At 40.4% G+C, this 21,638-nt stretch overlaps 1 protein-coding gene across 2 annotated transcripts; it reads right to left on the bottom strand.

The window, feature by feature from the left end:
* Window positions 1-4,322: 4,322 nt before the first annotated feature.
* Window positions 4,323-21,313, bottom strand: swap70b (switching B cell complex subunit SWAP70b). Of its 2 annotated transcripts, XM_029433702.1 has the most exons (13): window positions 21,139-21,272; window positions 19,430-19,491; window positions 19,219-19,359; window positions 15,260-15,433; window positions 14,391-14,618; window positions 13,671-13,817; window positions 13,133-13,241; window positions 12,452-12,633; window positions 8,943-9,050; window positions 8,316-8,482; window positions 6,841-7,039; window positions 6,212-6,308; window positions 4,323-5,466 (listed from the first exon to the last, which is right to left on the bottom strand). In XM_029433702.1, the coding sequence occupies exons 3-13, from the start codon at window positions 19,330-19,332 to the stop codon at window positions 5,348-5,350; spliced, it is 1,644 nt and encodes a 547-aa protein (XP_029289562.1). In that variant the 5' UTR covers window positions 19,333-19,359; window positions 19,430-19,491; window positions 21,139-21,272; the 3' UTR covers window positions 4,323-5,347. The 2 variants fall into 2 exon arrangements, with proteins under 2 accessions (XP_029289562.1, XP_029289561.1); XM_029433701.1 differs by lacking the exon at window positions 19,430-19,491 and having other exon boundaries at window positions 21,139-21,313.
* Window positions 21,314-21,638: the final 325 nt, after the last annotated feature.

Raw genomic sequence — 21,638 nt, 5'->3', positions numbered from 1 at the left:
GTCACCGAACTGCAACCCCTCTCCTCCACGACTACGCCTCGATATCCTGTCCATGAAAATCACGAACAGGATTGGTGATAAAGCGCAGCCTTGGCGGCCAACATTCATTGGAAACGAGTCCGACTTACTGCCGAGCATCCGGACACAACTCTCGCTTTGGGCGTACAGGGATTGGATGGCCCTCAAAAGTGACCCCCTCACCCCATACTCCCGCAGCACCTCCCACAGTATCACCCGGGGGACCCGGTCATACGCCTTCTCCAGATCCACAAAACACATGTAGACCGGATGGGCGTACTCCCAGGCCCCCTCCAGGATCCTTGCGAGAGTGAAGAGTTGGTCTGTTGTTCCACGACCAGGACGGAATCCGCATTGTTCCTCTTCAATCAGAGGTTCGACTACCGGCCGAACCCTCCTTTCCAGTACCTTGGAGTAGACTTTACCAGGGAGGCTGAGAAGTGTGGTACCCCTGTAGTTGGCACACACTCTCTGGTCCCCCTTTTTAAATAGGGGAACCACCACCCCGGTCTGCCAACCCCTAGGCACTGTCCCAGACTTTCACGCAATGTTGATGAGGTGAAGAATAATAATAAGAAGAAGTAATCAAGAAGAAGAAGTAATCTAGAAGAAGAAGAAGTAATCAGGAAGAAGAAGAAGAAGTAATCAAGAATTATAATAAGAAGTAATCTAGAAGAAGAAGAAGAAGTAATCAAGAATAATAATAATAATAATAAGTAATCAAGAAGAAGTAATCAAGAAGAAGAAGAAGTAATCTAGAAGAAGAAGAAGAAGAAGTAATCTAGAAGAAGAAGAAGAAGAAGAAGTAATCTAGAAGAAGAAGAAGAAGAAGAAGAAGTAATCTAGAAGAAGAAGAAGTAATCAAGAAGAAGTAATCTAGAAGAAGAAGAAGAAGAAGTAATCAAGAAGAAGAAGTAATCAAGAAGAAGTAATCTAGAAGAAGAAGAAGAAGAAGTAATCAAGAAGAAGAAGAAGAAGAAGAAGTAATCAAGAAGAAGAAGAAGAAGAAGTAATCTAGAAGAAGAAGTAATCAAGAATAATAATAATAATAATAATAATAATAATAAGTTTTCAATAATAATAATAATAATAATAATAAGTAATTAATAATTAATAATAAGAAGAAGAAGTAATCAAGAATAACAATAACAATAATAATAATAATAATAATAATAATAATAATAATAATAATAATAATAATAATAATAATAATAATAATAATAATAATAACAAGAAGAAGAAGCAGCACACATGAATACATACACGTACATGCATGCATCGAGTTCACACCTGGATACATGAATGGTGCATGCAGACATTCACACAGCATACATTTGCTTATGACTAAGTGTGCTTGTGCAAGTACATGTATCCACAGTAACCTCTGAGGTCAGAGGTATGAGGGTAAAAATACAAATGGCAGGTCAGAGTGCTACACGGCTCACGTTTAGCTTGGCTCTGCATTGTCAAAAGATATTTATATCTGGAATGAACAATTGAGAAAGATGGGTTTGATTTCCCCGCTGTGGCCTCGGGCTCAGCCTTCCTGTGGGTGCATAGTCAACCTCAGTCAGATGCGCTGATTGGAGCCAGATCCTTTGTCCCAAATTCCGTCTCCTTGCACCCTTGAACCTCACGAAATCTCTAAACTAAAACCTTCAGTCATTGGTGCAAGTCCCACATTACACAAATCCAACAGTAATGTGATGTTGTGAAATGTCAGGGGGCGATGCGGAGAAACATGTGGCTGGTGGAGAAGAGAGATGACATGCAGGTGAAATAAGGTTGAAGCTGAAATTCCACCGGCGAGTCAGAGCAGCTCTTTACAGTAATAGTCTTTGCTGGTGGTGTGAAGTGGAATGCTGCTGTTAATTTCTCACTCTCTGGACCCACTTTCTCTGTTTCTCCTTTTTATGAGGAGGAGGGAGGACATCTGTTTGCGTCGTTGACCCTCACAGGAATCCTCCAGGGACCTTTTAATCTTCCGTAGATATCTATAATGCAAAGACGCAGTGATATGCTATTTTTGTCTACTCTCTCGCCAGATGCTTCACTGAACTTTTAATACGCCCGTATCACACCCCTGGGGTCCATGAATTGTCATATGCGATACTGTGAAGGAAGGTAAATGTTCTGCAGGCGTTTTGTTTTACTGTCCCAAGAGAACCCCTCTGCTCCGTAAACCTCTACAACCCCATTCGCTGTAAATACCCAGAATTCCTGAAACTTTCGAGCCCTATATATTTTGAATTCCTCAGACATCTTCAGACCCTTTGTATCTCAGATGCTCTGGTACTCAAGGGGGCAGTGAGAGCCCCCCCCCCCCTTGCTCTTCTCAAACACACACACCCCCTGCGATGGATTCCAGATCGGGAATTTAATGCATTTCTGTTTCGCATCACCTCCCAGGAATGCAGCACGCGTGCCACAAGCCTCATAACCTCAGGCTGATGAGTGTGAGGATGTTTAAAAGAGAGAGGAATGATGGGATACAGACGCTGCTGGGGGTTATGGGGGGGTGGTAGAGGGGGGGGTTGACAGTGCGCATCCGGCGCGGCACTCGGCGTTAATGACAGGCCATCTTGTTGCAGAAAGCAATGTTAGTGCAGCTGTGGTATGTGTGCCGAGCGCATCTGGACCGCAGATTTTTGGGAATGTATTTTGTGTGTGTTTGTTTGGTCTGTCCCGTCTCACTCAGATTAACGACTGTTGCACGATACGGAGGGAGGATGGAGTGAATTAGTTTAGTTGGGGAGCTTTCTTTTTTTTTTGGGGGGGGGGGGGGGGGGGGGGGCTGATCTCGAAGTGCAGATTTTACAAGGTGGTCTGCTTTGCATAATGTTTGTATACGGTTTGTCTATTCTGGAGGTATCACACGTGCAGATTGAATCTTGTCAGGATTAGAGGATCATTGGCACGTTCCTGACCTGCAGATTAACAGCAGAGGACGGTCAGGTCTTTGTCAAACACAGCCTCCAGTTCTTTATATTTTCTAGATTACAAAATTAATCGTTTATAATCAGTCAGAAAATTATGGAAAATATTCATCCGAGTTTCTCAAAGTTGGTTCAGATGTCTTGTTTGTCAGTGAAAAACCCAAAGATGTTCACTTTAATATGATAAAAACAAAACACCAATGAAAAGCAGGAAGCAGGAATTCAACAGCATTTTCTGCGACTGCTTTTAATGGCTTATTAAAATACTTGTTTCTGTTTGAATCGACTAATCGTTGCAGATATATTTTAACTGCTTAGTTCACGATGGTAGCTTCTATTTGTTCCATGTTATTTACAGTCCAAGTTGTCCTGATGCAGTTAACTTACTCTTCTTCTTCTTCTCTTTATTTATTTATTTACCAGATCATGGTCAGGTAGGTCTCAACATCATGATGCGAATATATTTAAATATATTTAAAGCATTGTGTGTTCATTATCGAATAATATTAACCATTTTATTGTATAATCTACGCAATAAAACTGTGAACAATTCCCAATGGGACATCTTCATATCGCTTATCTCCAGCATCCAAGAATATATCAAACAAATCCTTAGTTTGATGATTAATAGTGTTCAAAACAAGTTAATATGAATATCTGCAGTTTTCTATTTGTGACTGGCAGGAATGTTTAATTCTCTGTTTTTATTAAACTTCTTTACAAGCCCCTTATCAACCAGTAGTTACACATCATTACACTTATATAACAGCACGATCCTGATGTTTGTGTCATACACAGCCAGGCGGAAGACACTGATCTGCTTTATTTTGGAAAATGGAAGGTGTAGACAGTGAAGTCATGGAAATCAAGTCACCATTTCTTTGTAACTCGCGTCCCCAGACGAGCTGCAGTTAACACATTTATCAGTTTGAGAGCATCTGATGTCTTTTACCATCTGAAATACTGAACGTCTCCAACTGTCTGTATCCATGTGGGGATTGTGGCACTCTAGCGCCGTCTGGTGAACATGTGTGTGCAACTTTATTGATGTTTTTACCATAAACAAACATGAAAAACATGCAGATCAACAGCTAAACAAACGTAGAATCTAAAATAAAAAAGTAAACAGTTTGTGCTTCTTGCACTCGTAGACGATCGTTTTTCAATAATGTAGATTTCCTCTAGGATTCTTCATATAATTAAAATGATATAAATAGAGTACCATGTAGATCATAAGGAGATCATGTGCTAGTGTATTTTGAGGATTTCTTTACACCATTTTCCAGGAAATTAATAGTTAGAATTAAGTTTTCTTATGTGTTAAGTTTCTGCTGTAGTGTTTTGTCTGCGACTCGTCGATACAGTAAGCCAGTTATTAAAGATGCGTTTTATTCCATAGTTCAGTCTTAAGCTTTTTACATATATATATAAAAACATAACATAGAAATCACAATGTTCTCCCATGACGGCATCAAAGGCACTGATGGCTACAGAACAACAACACCACGTTACAAATGTTAGCATTCTTGTTCGGAGTGAAGTTTTGGCTAAATGCCTCATTTCTGACTGTTTACAAGCAGGAAGTGTTATAAACCAGCTCTTCAGACAAAAGCCCTTTTATGATAATGAAAAGATATTTAGTGAATCGTACATGGTGTTTCAATTCAGGCTGTTTGTTAAACATTTAAAACTTTACATTAGACGTGTCAAACTAAACTTAAAATATGTACAAACAATCCCTTGTATCTTCATTTTAAAATGATCCCACATAGTTCAGATACAACAGACACAGACGCACTCTCAGTAGCTCAAAGATACAACTTGACGGGTGCAGCTCAACATCTCTTTACTTAACTTTAGTTTACGTTGGACGGGTCAGACCTGGGCTGGAAGTAGTGCATTTCATAGGCTTGGATGCGACTTGGCATTAGACGAGTCTTGACCAATTATGATCGGATATCACTTCTGCGCTCTCAGTCTGTAGGGACTTGGCTTGGGAACCGGTTCAAGTCCCCAAACAGACCAAGTATGAACAGTATGGAGTGTGGGGGCTGAGGTGTCCTTTAGCAAGGCAGCGGACCCCCACACTGATGATAGCTGCCCACTGCTCCTAATGTGTACATGTGACCATTAAAAGAGGATTTCAATTCCCATGTTCTGCTCCTTTTAATGTAAAGTGGTCTAAAAAAGACTTGATCCAAAATACACCAGTTCTACCAGTGATGGTTCCCACGAAAGATTCATAAATGGGATAAAGGTCATTGATTACTTAATGCCCCCGAATCATAAAATGCCTCATATTATCTTAGTAAATCTTGGATTTGAACTCCTTCCAGAAGTCCCTCTCTTGTCGAGTGTCTACACATGTTTAAAGTTCAGGGTGTGCAGGTGCTCTACTGGGCCTGGGTCGTCTGGTTCTTCATCTCCTGCCATTGCTTCCGCCTCAGACTGAGCTCTGCGTCAGAAAAGGCTGCTGGACCCCAGTTGGTGATCAGCTGCTGTCCCTTAGAACCTGGAGGGGAAACACATCAAGAGATTTGTTTTCATGTGGAAGCCATTTTTAAATTCCTAAACCTTCTACCACTGATATGGATATGTTGTCTATTAAAATTGTAATTTTTTACTTTGTAGTAAACAACATTCTTAATTTGAAGCCTCCAGCCAAAGGGATCTGTGGAATTTAGATATCTCATTGTTATGTTTCCTCCCTCGAGCCTTTTCACATTTCTGTTTGGCTGTAATCTGCTTTGAGGGAGCAGACTGGACACAGTTGAGTCTCAGGTCTACTAAATTTACTAATGAATTCTATTGGGAAATTAGTGGAACAAAGGTGCTATTAAATGTGTTCACGGCAGGAGTTTGGAGCTTTGGGAAGAAAACTATTCAAGCAGATACAAATATGTGGCGCTCTGAAAACACCTTTGTGCATTATGCATGTAGCACAGTGGCAGAGGAAATGACCTCTTACGTAAAAGTGACGTTTATTCAGACATGAGAACATCTTGAACTGTCATCACACTTACATAAAGAGGTGCATGTCTGAAGAGGGCCGCAGAGTGCTGCAGGGACATTTGTGTAGGCCGACCTGGAAGTTATTAACTTCAAGACAAGGGAACCGGAAGTGCTAACTCATTCCTGTACCAATGGCTGGCAAGCAAATCTTAAGCATCAACCTAATTGTAACCGTAACCCTTCAATCAGGTCTTAACCCTCACAAAGATACATAGACAGACGGAGGTCAGTGTGCAGCTGGTCACCTGGTTGAATGAGCCGTAGCATGCCCTCGTGTTCAGCCACCTTGTGCTTCCAGGTCTTTGTGTTGTTGGTTGCGTCTTCCAGCTTCTTCATCACCGTCTGGCTCGCACAAAGAAACACAGAGACAAAGTTACACTTTGGAAACCTTAAATCAAGATTTAAGAACAGCACTTTTTAATCTGTATCAACTATGTATATGATTTACCATCGTGTCTAGATCGTTGCCTCCCATCCAGCAGTCACATAGTGACACCGTGTGGTGAAGAAAGGTATTACGAACTAACAGCTGGTCTTTTGGTTTTGTAAATGTAGAGATGTAAAGTCACAACGTCACACAGTTCTTAATAATTTACACTGAGAAGCTGTATGTCGTCCATAAGTAGTTCAAGTTCATTGTCAACTATAGAAGCACATATTTTATCATTTTCTTTTAAAAACGGAAACGTACTTTTGGGATGGTCCATGTTTTGACATTTGACATTTGACATGAAGCTTCTATTAAATAATTGATCGATGGGGTGGAGCTATTTATACTCAGTCTTTTCCCTGCAGGCCCCTCTTGAGCCATACTGAGATGCAGTTTATTGTAACTCATTTAGAAAAGCACCACAGGACTCTGCTCTCTGCTGACCTGGTACTGCTCCAGCGCCCCGTGCCTCTCTTGCTCCAGCTGATCCAGTTGCTTCATCGCTGCCTGCAGGGCTTTCTCTTTGACCAGACGCTCCTTCTCCATCTCCTGTTTCTCAGCCTCCGTCTCTGCGATGGCGCGCTGCTGCCGCAGGTGGAACTCCTCCAACTCTGCCCTCTTTACGGCCTCCTCCTCAAGTAACCTGCTCCACACAGACATTAAACATGTGTCAGTATAATTATTCTGTATGTAAGCATCACATTTCACATGCATTTGAGGACATATAATAACCTAAATTGAGCACTATGTGTGCACAATTTATTCTGTTACTGACAGAAACCTTTGATTTCATTCAGAAATATTCTACATATTGTTATTGTAATTTTCTTCTATATGCGTTTCTTGATTTGTGCAATGCTTATATCTAATTAAATATTCTCTTACTATGTTTATGTCATGTACCAATATGTGAAAACCTTCTTTGTGATTCTGATTCTTGTTACATTATTAGCCTTTATATAATCAATGAATGCATCAAATTCGGCCAACCCTGATATCTAAATCTAAAATGTGTGTGTCCAAATAAATTCACAGTACTGTGGTGTGTCAGTAGGGGGTGCTACAGTGCAATTATGGACTAAGTAACTATAGTTTGCACTTCTAGATAAATCTGCATTGTTTATTCTTTATCAAACAAACGATATAAAAGTCAAACATGTTAAGGAACCACAACGTAAGGCGACTGTTGTATACTGTGATTAATAAAGAAATAAAGTTTTTTTAAATGCATTAATCTAGCATCAAATATAAACTGAAAGAATTGAGCAAGCACATTGGCAGCACGTTGCACACAGGAACTCCAGCCACTGACGAAATGCACAAAAACACAAAAGGCAACAACGTTTTAATCTAAGCACTGTGGTCAGTCTGGCGCTGACATGCGCACTTACTGGTTAGTCGAACGTGAGGTGGAAAGTTAATGTCAGCAGAGAGGAAGGAAGGACGAGGGAGGATATGTGGTGGAGAGAGGGAAGAAGAAGAAGTTCGATGTCTGGCGGACTCAGCCCATGTGGTTTTATGTGACGGATGAACGAGGTATAAGAAGTATATCTTATATCTGAGGTGGACAACTTCAACTCACTGATAATAGCAGCTCGACACAACGGCAAAATTGGATCCATAACTAATCTGCGTGTTTGTTCGTGAACTAATAATCTTTTACGAGGGCTGTTAGACGAGTTAAGTAAAGATTATTATCATTATTGATTAATCTGCTGATTATTTTTGAGTTTATCCTATTAATTGTTTGGTAATTAATTAATTAATGATTGGTTAATTAAATAAATGATCTGCAGATTAATACTTTGGCTCCAACTTACACCACAACAACCCTGACTTCTTCCTGAGTCGCTGAATATATTTGTGCACAGCCACTTCTCCAACAGATCGATACGAAGACTGACTCTGTGTTGACTGACCGTGCCTGCACCCTGCGGACGGCCTCCTCGTCCTGTCTGGCGCGCTTCTCGTCCTCCAGAGCGTCCTCCAGCTGACGGTACATGTCCTCCATCTCTCGAACACGCTGCAGGTACTGCTCCAGCTCAGTGGATTTCTGCGCCACCTGCTCCTCCATCTGCTGCCGAACCTGTCGAAGCACAAACGCAGAGAAATACTTTATGTGGAGGTCAGCATCAACATCATACACACACATCCTGATCTAATTCATAAACTGTTAAGTACCGTTTTTATCAAAGGAGTCTGGTAGCTTTGAAGAGCGATCACTTAAACTGATATTTAATTTATGTTAGGTGGCTAGAATACGTTTCGCTGCTGCCCCGTCCACAGCAGTACACGGCTTTGCTTCTGTGCTGGTACTCCTGTCTGTGAGCACGCCGACCATCATCTACTGGAGTAACACACTGACTATGGATACCTCATGCAACCACACTTCAAAACATCTGAACTATCCCTTTAACTTTAAATGTATTTCTAGTTTTTCTCCTTTTAAACACCTGTAAATAAATGTCACATTAAATATCGGTATTGCACCATACCAAATTCTTCTGACGTAATTACTTGGTGGAAGATGACAAAGACTGACGTACCATTTTCTCTCTCTCCAGGTCCACCCTGTAGCGGTCCTGGAGATCAGTTTGAGTCTGAAGACGCCGTGTTTCCTCTTCTGATGCGTTAGTTGCCGCCTCCTCTAGAGCCTGGGCAGAAGGAAAACAGAATTCAGTTTTTAAATGCATCTTCTCTGTTAGCAGGTTTTCACCATTAAAAGGTTCAATGTGTAATTCTGAACCACCTGCTCCAAAGAACTAGGGCGCAGTATTTCACCTCTCAACGGGGTCCATACGATCTCTAATGTTTATATTTTAGTTGTAGTAGTTTGGCATATTTATTGTATTCTAATGTATTCTTCATATTGTGTTTACTCCTCTAATGCCTGTCAGTCATCTGCTCATCTGGTTCACTGGGCACTGATGTTAACGGGGCTGTAGTCTGAGTAACGTTACGTTAGTTTAATGGAATAAGGGAGCGGAAACGAGAAAACGACCCGCATGTTCGTCTCATCTTGCAGGAGAGGAGCATTCAGCTCAGGCAGAACAAGCCTCAGCCCTGCAGTCACAGCTGCTGGACCGGTGTAACGGCAGCAACAGGAGTCTGCAGTTCCCCGGTGCTGCGGCTGAAGTCGAGCTAACTGCTAACTGAAGCTACGCTGTTTCCTGCGGCTGCCGACGGAGAAACAGCCTCCTGGCAGCTGTGAGGACGAAGCCTCTACGACTATAATACAATAAACAAACTATAACAACAGACACAGAACATGGCTGTAATATTTAGTCAGGCAGCTGCACTTCTTCTCTCTGTCCTGAGGCAGACTGGAGCTGCAGTGACTCACTATCACCTCTAGAGGAACAAGTGGTATTACAGGCTGGACAGAGCGCAGCTAGCTGTTAGCATGCTAACTTCAGGAGATATCTCTGCACAGAGACGTCTGTGACATAACGTCAACACTGTTACCCTCACATTCTGTTAGATGTTAGTTCATAGTTTTGATGGTTTAAAGTTAAAACTCTGGCAGATCTTACACATTGAACCTTTAAGTTATTTAAGTGGTGGTTTGAGCAGAAACCTCATGTTGACTTGTGTCACCCAGCTGTGAATGTCTTAAGACTGCGACAGTCTACTATATATATATATATAGCAGCACAGTGTGAGAGACACACTGCCTATTGTGTGTATGTGTGTGTGTGTGTGTGTGTGTGTGTTCATTGTGCATTCATGCAACCATCTATGTGAGACAGGGCTTTCACCTCAATGGCAGATTGTTGTGTATTCATGAGAGAGCAGTGTCATCCCACACAAAGACAAACTGTTGAGCTCTGCGTGTTGCACGACTGCGATGTGAACGAGTTTGACCGACTGTTGCTGCATCTCATTATTAGTCACATCACTGCTGATAACTGCAACCTGTGGAGCGCTGCTACCCGGCAGGTTGCTCAACTTAGTAACTAGTTATGATAATTGTTCTTTTTTTGCCTCTGAAATGTCTCAATGATATGGACGCTGTATATAAAACCACAGCTGTGTGTAATGAGAGACCATCATTCAGCTTCCTCTTTCTTTCTTTTTAATGGACTGGTCCAAAGAATATAGTAATTGTAAATCCGGTACAATCTAATGCAACACCTCGGCCATAAATTCAACCTTTACAAGATAATTATGTCCGGTTTTGATCGATACTGTCGGGAGTTATAATATTTAACTACTCAAAATGTAAAGGCTTCTTTCTTGGCCCATGCTCCATGAAATTCGGGCCAGTGAATCTTGAACAAACACTTCTCTGACAGCGTCAAAATGTGACATTATTTTCTTCCTAAATGTAGAATTTGTGTTGTATTGGATTGCATTGAAGTGTATTGACGTGTTTATTCAACCATAATTGAACTTTTATGTTGTTCTTAAGACATGATGACAGCGTTGTGATCTCGTACATTGATCTGAAAAACCCTTTACTTTATTATTATTATTGAATTGTATTGATTTACTCCTTTGTATGTCTGTTCCCAGTAGATAAGAACAGGATGAAGGGAGGGGAAATGTGCCAGATAAATGTGAACAGCTAACCTGTAAAATATTAGAAATAGCCGAATAGCAAAATGTAAAGAAAGTAAAGCTACAGTACGTTTAAATCGACTTCCTGTTAACCTCACATACTTTAACAGGAAGCAGCCATTCGTCAGCAGTATTTGGGGAATCCACATCATCACGGCCGTGTCAACAGACAGGAGTGTGAGTCAGGTTCAGGGAGCTTTACTGGAATAACATGCTTCACGCCGCCCCTCGGCCTCTTTCCTGGTTCAATACACATTCTTCCTTTTGCAGCCGGTGACAGACTATTCATCAGGCGGAGGCCGCGGGTGGAGCCGAGCTATTATTGGTATTCATGAGCTGGTTTCAGAGGAGACCCACGAGAGGTTTTAGGTGACCTACTTAAATTGTTTTGTGATTGAAACCAGAAGTTTTTCATTTCTAAAAGCTCTACAGAGAAAGAATGTCGTCAGTTTGGGTTATTTTTAAAGGTGTGACATCTTCTGTGAGGAATGTTGTTGAATCAGCTTTGATGCAGCGCTTTAATTATACGAGTGATTAAGAAATATATTTCCTTCCAAGCAAGAATGAATGGTCGAGTATTACTTTAACTACATTTCAGAGTCAAATATTGTACTTTTTAATTGATTTTAAAGCTTAAATCACTCTGCAGGTTAAGATTAATAATGCAAAATATTACCAACTAATACACTATGATGTGTTATTATCATAGACTGCATTAAGTTACCCAGCAGTATATAAAGTCTTTAAAATGAGCTCAACCAGCTGCAACTTTAAAGTGATGAACGAATGAATGCATCAATACTTATAATCCATAATAAATATGTTTTCTGCGTAATAATTATTTCACTTTTGGGTCTTTTTTAAGCATATTTTGAAACTTTTACTTAAATAAGATTTTGAATGCAGGACTTTTGTTTCTAACAGAGGATTTCTACACTGTTCTATTGCTACGGTAAAAGATTTGAATCGTCCCACTACTACATTATAATTAATATACCATTTGTCGTCCCTTTAAAAAAACAAAAACAATAGTCCATAGATAACGCTGGAGGTGTGACCACCAGGGGAACGTTAGGGTTTATAGATTCCAGTTTCTGTCTCTCTCATCTTCTCACACGCTCTTCTTATTCCCTGAATAGAGCGGTGTTTACGATGCCAATTCAGCTGTTTGTTTGGTGTCGTATGTCAGAGTGGGATGTTTTATGAGCCCCTTATCTTCGTATGTTTGTTTTGGCAGAAATGTGCTTTGTTTCTTTCTTATATACCTACTATGACCCTAATATGCCGTCGTAATCATGTTGAAGTTATCTCTGAAACCCACAGTGGACGGTGGAGAATGTGTTTTATATGCACACCTTGTTTGCACCATCATCATGGATCCTCCACACTGAGCTATTTTAAATTCAGGATTCTACAAAAAGGAACCGATCTCGCACCAGACGTTTCCTGACCAGACTGGTTTCACATTTTATGTGTTTGTTTTCTTTCTCCTCACCTTCCTCATGTTCTCCAGTTCGAGCTGTTTAGCCTCGTTGGCCATCTGCAGCTCACTCATCCTGAGCTCCAGGTCCTCCTGTTCGGCCAGCTGCCTCAGGCGCATCTCTCGCCGCTTCTGCCGAGCCTCGCGGTGCGGCGCCGGCCGGCACTGGCGCAGCAGGCTCACACAGGTCTGAATGGCTGAGAGGAAAAGATGGAGGAGACATTAAAATCATATCTGTAAATGTATGTACTGAAAATACCTTTTATTTATTTTTATTATAAAATGTATTTATAATAAATAAATATATATATTATTTATAATAAATATATATATATATATATATATGTCGTAGAAGAAATAATATAATAGTAATATATATATATATATATATATATATATATATATATATATTATATCCAATTTACCGCTTTAATTAAATTTAAATTAATTAAATTTGATAACATTTTGATCGTGCGTTTAAAACTGACAAAAAATGTTTTTTTTTATCAAAAATACTTTTTTACAGACTAAAACATTAACCTTCACTGAAATAAAGCTTTAGCAAAAATAAAAATAAAAATCATTAAAAAAAATAAACTGCACATGCAGCAGTATGGAGTCACCACATTGAGGCAGCTACATAATTAAATAATGATTATCTGATCAGTAGTAAGAGGAAATCCCGTCTCGACTCACCCTGGATCCACTCCTGCTTCTTCTTCTTGTCCGGCGCACTGATTTCAAAGCTTTTATGTGACGAGTTGATGAGGAAGAGACACTTCTTTCCATCTTTATCTTGTAGAGGCTGCAGCAAAACACCGCAGATAAGATTTATACCAACAAGAAACAAACGAAGACACCAGAATGTAGAATGAGAAAAATGTACCTAAAGTATTAAAAGTAAAAGAACTCATTATGGAATCCTAGAAAACACTCAATTATTTTAAATAAGTACAAATGTTTTAGAAGCTCTATGTTTTGGGTGGTAAAGTAACTTGTAACTAAAGCGAATGAAGTAGAAAGTACAATATTTCCCTCTGAGGTGAAGTGGAGTAGAAGTATCAAGTGGCATAAAAAGACTTGAACAAGTACCTCAAACGTGTACTGAAGGACAGTTCTTAAATAAAAGTATTGCAGCTGATATTTGTGCACACTCTGGTCTCCGCCTCCTCGCCTCATAGTGATCAATGTAACATCTTGAGAGATATGTTTTTGTAAAGTGGCAGGTTCTTGCCTCCGCACCGCAGTTTCCGTCCAGTAAAATCTCTCCTTTCTTTTCGGCCAGGTCCTCGCCGACGTAGTAATGGATGAAGTTTGGCTTCAGCATGAACCAGCGCTCCGTCCAGTTCTTCCTCTTGTGACCTTTCTTCATCATGTAGCCCTGCGGAGAGAGAGAGAGAGAGAGAGAGGAGGACATGAACCAGGATAGTTAAAACCCAACAACTACTCAATAATGACTGTTTTCTGCGCTTAAATGCCGTTTTTATTCATGACCTCAGTAATACTTCTTTCTCACAAGTATACAAACTACCACACGACCACAAACTCTCACTTCCTCATGGTATTTTTATATACATGTATTGCAAAGGGCTGTATTAATTCAGATTGTTTCACTCTTATGTCCGTTTGTCTTGAGGTTTTATGAACCTCTTATTTTATTTCCAGGTTTTAGCATAAAATAAAAGTATTTTAGTTTGTTTTATTCTTGCAAAATATGTAAATTTCTCAACTTCTATCGATGCCACGGTAAAAAACAAACTTCATCGTACTGTTTGCAAAGTGCTTTTGCTCAGGAACTAAACACACGTCATGATTTCCTCTAATATCTGTTTTATATGGCATCTCCTTCAAACAACAGATTTTACTCAACGGACCTTAAACGCACCACTCTGTTTATTTTGCCAGCTGTGGGGGTACATTATATCCGCCTCCGCTATCGTTCTGTGCCGCCCACCTGTTTGAGCACGTCCATGATGAGCTCCTGGTAGACCTCGTTGATGCCCATGGAGAGCGTCTGGCGGTCGATGCCCTTAATGAAGTGGCCCGACCCCACCAGGAGGATGAGCTCCCAGGGGTTTAGACTCTGCTGCTTCGAGCTCAGCTTCAGCTTGTAGTCCTCGAAGCGCTCCTCCACCCAGCTGCCCCCCATCGCCTCCGTCAGCTTACGCAGGAAGTACTCAATCTGTGCGAGGAGACACATGCAGGGTTATAACACAAAAAACAACACATTTCATTTCTTTCTACGTTAAAACGGTTCTTTTATATTGACGATGCTTTTCCTCTACATGGGCTGCGCACATACATCTACATTTCTTCCTGTGATTCAGCTCCAATGTTTGTTATACCCAACAATAAATCCTCCAGCGTTTGTAAAAGAACAGGAAGCTGGAAACTTCCTTTTCTGCTCTTGAGCAACCGGCCAGTTCTTGGTAACGCTGCCGCCCCACACGTTCTCACTTTATATCTGTGCAACCTGTGGGATTCTTAAATGAGTTGCGAGTGGAGTGGGAAGTCAATTTGTTGCTACTAAAAAGAACATTTACATTAATAACTTCCTCCATTTTGATGAGTAACCAACCGTTCTGCACAAAGTGCTTTTGCAATGTCGAGATCTAGCAGATGGTCACTGGGGAAATTAATGCTTTACACTTTACGGCTTAGTTTGTAAAGTAAGTAAACTAAACCTTTAAGCTGTACTTGTACGTTGGGTAGTTTAATGTCATGTTGATTCCAAAATCTGAAGTGAAGTACATGTACCTCAAATGTGTACTTGAGTAAATGCACAGAGTTACATTCCACCAGTAGACAACATTAAACACTCACCTCCTCGTTGACGATGGTCAGCGGGTATCTGTCCTCAGACAGGAAGTTGAAGATGCACCAGATCTTGAAGGCGTCGTCGTTGGAGATGACCAGCTGGCTTTGACCCAGATTCTTCCTGGAGCTCAACGTCCAGCACATTCTGTTGAAGTCCTGGCGGTCAAAGTTACCCGTCACCTGAGGCAGAGCGAGACGACGACAACCGCTGAGACACTTTGTGTTTTTACTAGAAAGCAGTTGAGTTTGTTAAATACTGTAGAGAGAGAAATGTGTTATTGTTCATCATTGTCGTGACCCCTTAGAGGTCATGACCCCCATTTCAGGAACCAATGTTCAAAGTGAAGGACGGGGGGGATTTCCACTTTCTATAATCTTGCATGAATCAGCCAAAACGTCTCCAACACACACTATCCTGAACACACACAGTGTGTGACATGCTGAGCCACCCCTGATGACCACATACACACTTTGAGAAAAAGAAAATCTCTAGATCTCAAATTCCAGAGCAAACTGGCAACAAAAAAAGCTCTTGAAAAAAGGTACAAGGCTTTGGAGGAGAAATGTTCTCCTCGAGCCGGTGAACAGGAGCGTCTCTATGGAGACTCCTGGCAGGACGACTGTAGGGAAGCACATCTCGTCCTGCTGGCAGTCAAACAAACCACAACAACACACTCGACTCGATCTGAACACCAAGTGAAGCCTGAAACTGAACTCGCAGAGCGTCACATTTAAAAACCCTGCGTTAGAATAAACGATGTGTTTGAACATGTTCTCCTCCACGCACGCATGGACGCATTATGAGAACATAATAATGTTTCATATAATAAACAGTTAAGAGAAGAAATGTATTTACTAATAAATGTCATCGCAAGTAAACAAAAGAAATTGTTGAGCATCATCACAGTCCTGGAATAAGAGCTGCAGCAGGTCAGCCAGTGTGTGAGCTGTGAGGACATGAGCCAGTGCTGGAACATGAATAAATAAATGACCTGTTCATCGTGCAACATCGTTCATGTCAGTTTATTTAAATTTAAGAAGATATTTTAAAAAAGGTATCAGGGGTGCACTATTATTAATATTATTATTATTATTTTTAATATTAATATTATTTCTACTATTAATATTAATATTATTTTAAATATTATTTTAACTATTAATATTATTTTTAATATTATTTCTACTATTAAAATGAATATTATTTTTAATATTATTTCTACTATTAATATTATTTTTAATATGAATATTATTTTTATTATTATTTTTAATATTAATAATATTATTATTACTACTACTACTATAATTATAATTGTAAAGTATGTTGGCAAAAACATGTTGCAGGTAGAGTAATAATGTTATTAGTATAATTATTTTTACTGTTTTTAATTCGTATTTTAATTATTTATTTATCGGTTGAAGTGTATGAACTTTGTTGATATGCAAAAGAAGCGTAGCAATACCATGTTTTATTATTTTAGAAAATAGTGCGTCTCTATAAAAACAGGAAACTAGGAAAGGGAATGGTTAAATAAGAAGGGTATGAAATGAAATCCGACAGATCTCACAACTAAAAATCAAATGGAGATGACCTTAAAGCCCCAAAGTTCATTCTAATAAAACAGAATCTAAATCCCTGATATTTATATATTTAGTGTCTTAAGATGTTATTTTTACAGAACAAAGAAATAAATATCTAAACTCTCTCGTGCTCGTTTAATTATTTATATTCCCCTCGCTCTGTGAGAGAAGACGGACATTCAGCTCAAGTGAATAAACGTTTCTAAAGCTACACAGGATCTGATGTAACGCTCCATTGTTTTTATGTTTATCTCCTCTGGTCGTGAATAATTTCATTTTAAACCATAAGCTGGGATGAGAAGAAAACCCCCTGAACACAGCTGCAGATTGTGTTTGAGTTTCACTTTTAAAAAAGTGTCCGCATGCTGCTTTGAAAACACTCGAATCTTCATAACAACTCAAAAACATGTCTGATGTGAGATACATGTTGCTCATGGGGGTTGTGCAACATGTCAGGTGTGTGTGTGTGTGTGTGTGTGTGTGTGTGTGTGTGTGTTCTGTTGACATTAAAAGTAAATCTCGTCACTCAGCAGCATCATGTCTCTTGTGAGGGTGATGGCTGCTTCAGGTGTTCTGCTGGAGTGAGTCAGCACAGACCGACAGCAGTGACGTGCGTTCTTCGTCTGACACCGCCGAGTCATGCTCGCTCGTCTTGTTTTCCTTTGTCCTCATGGCTCGCTGGCTCTCTCCCTCCCTCCATAAATCACTCTCTTTCTCTCTACATAAACAATGAGAGCATTGTCAGCGCTGCCTCTCGTCCGTCTCCACCGCCATGCGGTCATTAGGATTCAGGATCCAGCAGCTTATCTCCTGCATCCCCAAACCTGCAGGAAGCATCACAACCCACACACAAACTCCACGGGGCAAAACTCAGAGAGGAAACAAAGAGCTGTCGGGTTGGTTTAGTAAAAACGCTCATCAGCAGCTGAACAGGATCGTCAGCTTTTCATTCAAAGGCTTTGTTACCAATGAAATACTCACCATGATATGAAAGTCTTTTTAAAAAGGGGAAATGAGGAAAGATTTCTAAACGCTCTGAAGCACAAAATGAGCAGAACAGATCTGCAGATCTGTTGGTGGAGCCGGTTCACACAAACGTAGAGATGTTAGGATAAAGATTCTCCTGCTTATGCTGCGTAAAGGATTATCTAATGAGGTCGTGTCACAAAGACGGAAATGTGAAGATATTTTCCTCACTAACAGCTGGTTCTGGGTTAGGGTTAGGGTTAGGAAACCCTAACCCTAACCCAATAAAACATCTACTTATAAAGTCACAACACACACACACACACACACACACGCACGCACCATCAAGTTTTCAGATCCTTTACTTCTGTAAAAGTAACACACTGTGAAAATACTACAAATCAAGTTGTGTGTGTCGCATGTTACTGCTGTAGATGTATCATACAGCAATGCATCATATTCTATTAGATCGTCCGTATGTGGAGCTTTGTCTCAAGTCAACGGTTTCTTTTTAATAGTTAAGAAGGAGGAGAGTTTTCTCATCACATACAGGAACTCTTCATCCTTCCCTCGCTACACAAGTATAGTGAAGTATGTCCCTCTGTAGTGGAGTAGAAGTCTCAAGCTGCGTGAAATGGAAATGCTCAAGTAAAAAACAAGAACCTCTGACTAATGTCCAGTAATTTAGTAAATGAACTGAGTTCCACCTCCCACACACACACACACACACACACACACACACACACACACACACACACACACACTGTGTGACTGGGTGGCGTTTCCTCCAGGAGCAGTTGAATGTACTGACCAACGCCCTCCTCTCTCTCCAAGGTCACCTCCACTTCAATGGGTGGGCGGGATAGTAGTGTATTGGAAAGTACGTAAAAGTGTGTGTGTGTGTGTGTGTGTGTGTGTGTGTGTGTGTGTGTGTGTGTGTGTGTGTGTGTGTGTGTGTGTGTGTGTGTGTGTGTGTGTGTGTGAGAGCCTAAATCCAGAATCTACATTTGAACATGAAGATAAAAACCGCTGGAGAATAAATGTTAAGACGACGAGTGTTCAGAAAAGATGGAATCAGAACCTGCTTATGACCCCGCAGAATTCCTGACCGGTTGCTGTGGCAACAACCGTCATTATGACATCATTCATGAAGAACAATTCTATTGGAGTTCATTGCTGCTTATGACATCATCACAGAGGGACAGACACGCAGCTGTTGCGTGCTGCTGTCCGAGCTCTGCAGCACAATGAGCGATGGACACAATAGAGCTCATCGCCAGCACAATACACTCAGTGCTACGCGTCCATCAATGGACTCCTGTCGTCTGATAACCTCCGTTTGTTACCGGCGTCTTCGGTCGCCTGCAAAGCATAAGGAATAATAACTCAATGAGGAGGTATCATCTGAAACGTCTCCGTACCTTATCCAGGATGAACTTGTTCAGGTACGGCATGTATCCCTGGGTGGAGACGGGACCCTCGTCGTCGTCTTTAAAGTGCTCCTCCAGCGCCACGGGGTCATGTGGGATGTTCATCACCGTACACAAGTTGTGGGAAAGCACCTGGAATGATAAAAAAGGGAAATAATCTTCTGTTTATCAGCGTTTATAAAAAAAAAAAGGGCTGACTCACAAGTATTGCCCGTCACAAGTTCCCAGAGCGTGACGTCTTCAAAACAGACGATAAAAAAGAAGCTGGAACGAGACAACATTTGGCATAAATGTGTAATTAATTATCAAAATGTCAAAAAGGAAATGAAACAAAGGATCTCATCGGTGAAGTTGTACGAAGGAGCGCTGAGACACTTGAATAATTCAAGGCTTGTATTTGAGGAACTGATTATTTTCCAGGAAGATAAGAAAAGACCTTGAAACAGAACTCGAGCGTTTTCATGTTTTCAAGTGTGCGACGCAGTTCTCCAGTTTTGACTTAATAAACAAATGTTTCGTTTCTGAACAAATTAACTTAAAAAAACCAACAAAAATAAGGATTAAAACGTGGATTTATTCGCCATGAGCAACATGCATCTCATGAAAACAAGTCGTGTAATGTCTTCTTCTCCCACGTGCACAAAACTAAACTACTAATCTTCCTTTTCTTCCAGCAGCCGGGTGTTTGTGTGACGTACGTATCGTTATATGTTCAGTAGCCTCCTCATACCATCAGTACTTATTTAAAAATGTAATCCAACCCGCGTATATTTGTTGGTAGATTTCCGTGTGTGAAGTTCAACACAAATACTTTGTCAATCAAATGTTCCAGTGAACACATTTCAGATGAGTAATATAGTGACAGGTTGTGTGTTAAAGAGGGCGTTTCCCCTCTTTAACACACAACACGTCTGAGTTTCTGGTCCGCTGTTAATGCTCATTAACTCTCCTCAAAACTTTTGATTTCTTTTTTTAAACTGCCGAACAACGTCTGGCTGCTAAAGAGCTTCAAATATGTGGGTGTGCCATAAACGTTTGTTCTCCTGGTTTGTGATTTTTCCACTGATGCTGACCGACTTAACTCGTTTCCCCTCTAAAAGCTAAATGATCTGACATGAATACAAAATAAATAACACGTCTCCAGGCTGAGACCACGTGGTATTTAAGTTGTTTGCATGATAATCGTCACAGATTAGCTCTATGGGCAGATGTAACAGGTACATTTAACCGAGTACTGGATTTAAATACACATTTTAGTCTTTTTTTATTATATATTTATCATATTTCATGGTTCCAGTTGTGAAAACCTGAGGATTTGTTTCTTTTACGTTGAATTATTTGACTTATTTTTTTGTAATATTGAGGTTTGTCTTAACAAACATTGTGAAGGTGTCACTTCCACCATCAAACAATCTCATTATATAATAATACAACAGTCACAGGGGACATGTTTTAGCTTTATATACTTTACTAAATTGTCCTGATTATACTTGCATGCTTTCACTGAAGTAACATTTTCAATGCAGGAGTTTTAAAACGTACTTTTCCTCAAGTAAAGGATCTGATTCCTCCCCTCGTGTAATTAATCATGACTTTAACCACCTTTAGCGCTTTTGTTATCTGAGTTAGCACAGCTTTAGCAGTCCTGCTGCCTCACAGCTGTAGTTCTATATTATTCTTCTGTTAACCATTAGTGCTTTTAGCAACACTGATTAGTACTTTATACTTTGCACTCATGACAACACAAACAGATGCGTGTCTGCTGTCGCTGCATCATAAAAAGGGATTTTAGATTGACCTAACATTGACACCAGTGGGAGAGTTTCCTGCTGGTACAAACACCAGCTCTCACATACACACACACACACACACACACACACACACACACACACGAAGTAAAACTAAAGTTACCTTCAGCTGTGATTTGGAGACTTTCCCGCTTTTGTCCACATCCAGAGATGTGAACGCGTGCCAGATAGACTTCAGCAGTTCGTCCCGCAGAGCCATGATGCTGAAGTGAAGCAGTGTTCTCTGTGTGCGTGTTGTGCGGGACTCTTCCTCTCTGAACTCTGCTGGACTCGAGGAGGCGACAGTCACATGACGCGCTGTCTGGCTGCGCGTGCTGCGCGTGCTGCGTGTTTATGAATGAAGAGCTGCAGCACCGCTCAGCGAGCGAACATCACAACACAGACTCCTGATGGAGGATGCACTCATCATTATTATTATTATTATCATTATACTACTACTTTACCTACTTTAGTTCATTGTTTTTATGCCACTTTATACCTCTTCTCTAAATATTGCACTTTTCACTTCACTATCTGACTTTACAAGTCAGATGGTTCCCTCAAAACATTTGAAGTGCTTATAAAACATCAATATTTTTATTATTAATATTAGTAGAACAGACA

This window comes from Cottoperca gobio, chromosome 6 (genome assembly GCF_900634415.1).
Source record: "Cottoperca gobio chromosome 6, fCotGob3.1, whole genome shotgun sequence".
NCBI classification, from domain to species: domain Eukaryota; kingdom Metazoa; phylum Chordata; class Actinopteri; order Perciformes; family Bovichtidae; genus Cottoperca; species Cottoperca gobio.
This window is presented reverse-complemented; position numbering and strand designations above follow the sequence as displayed.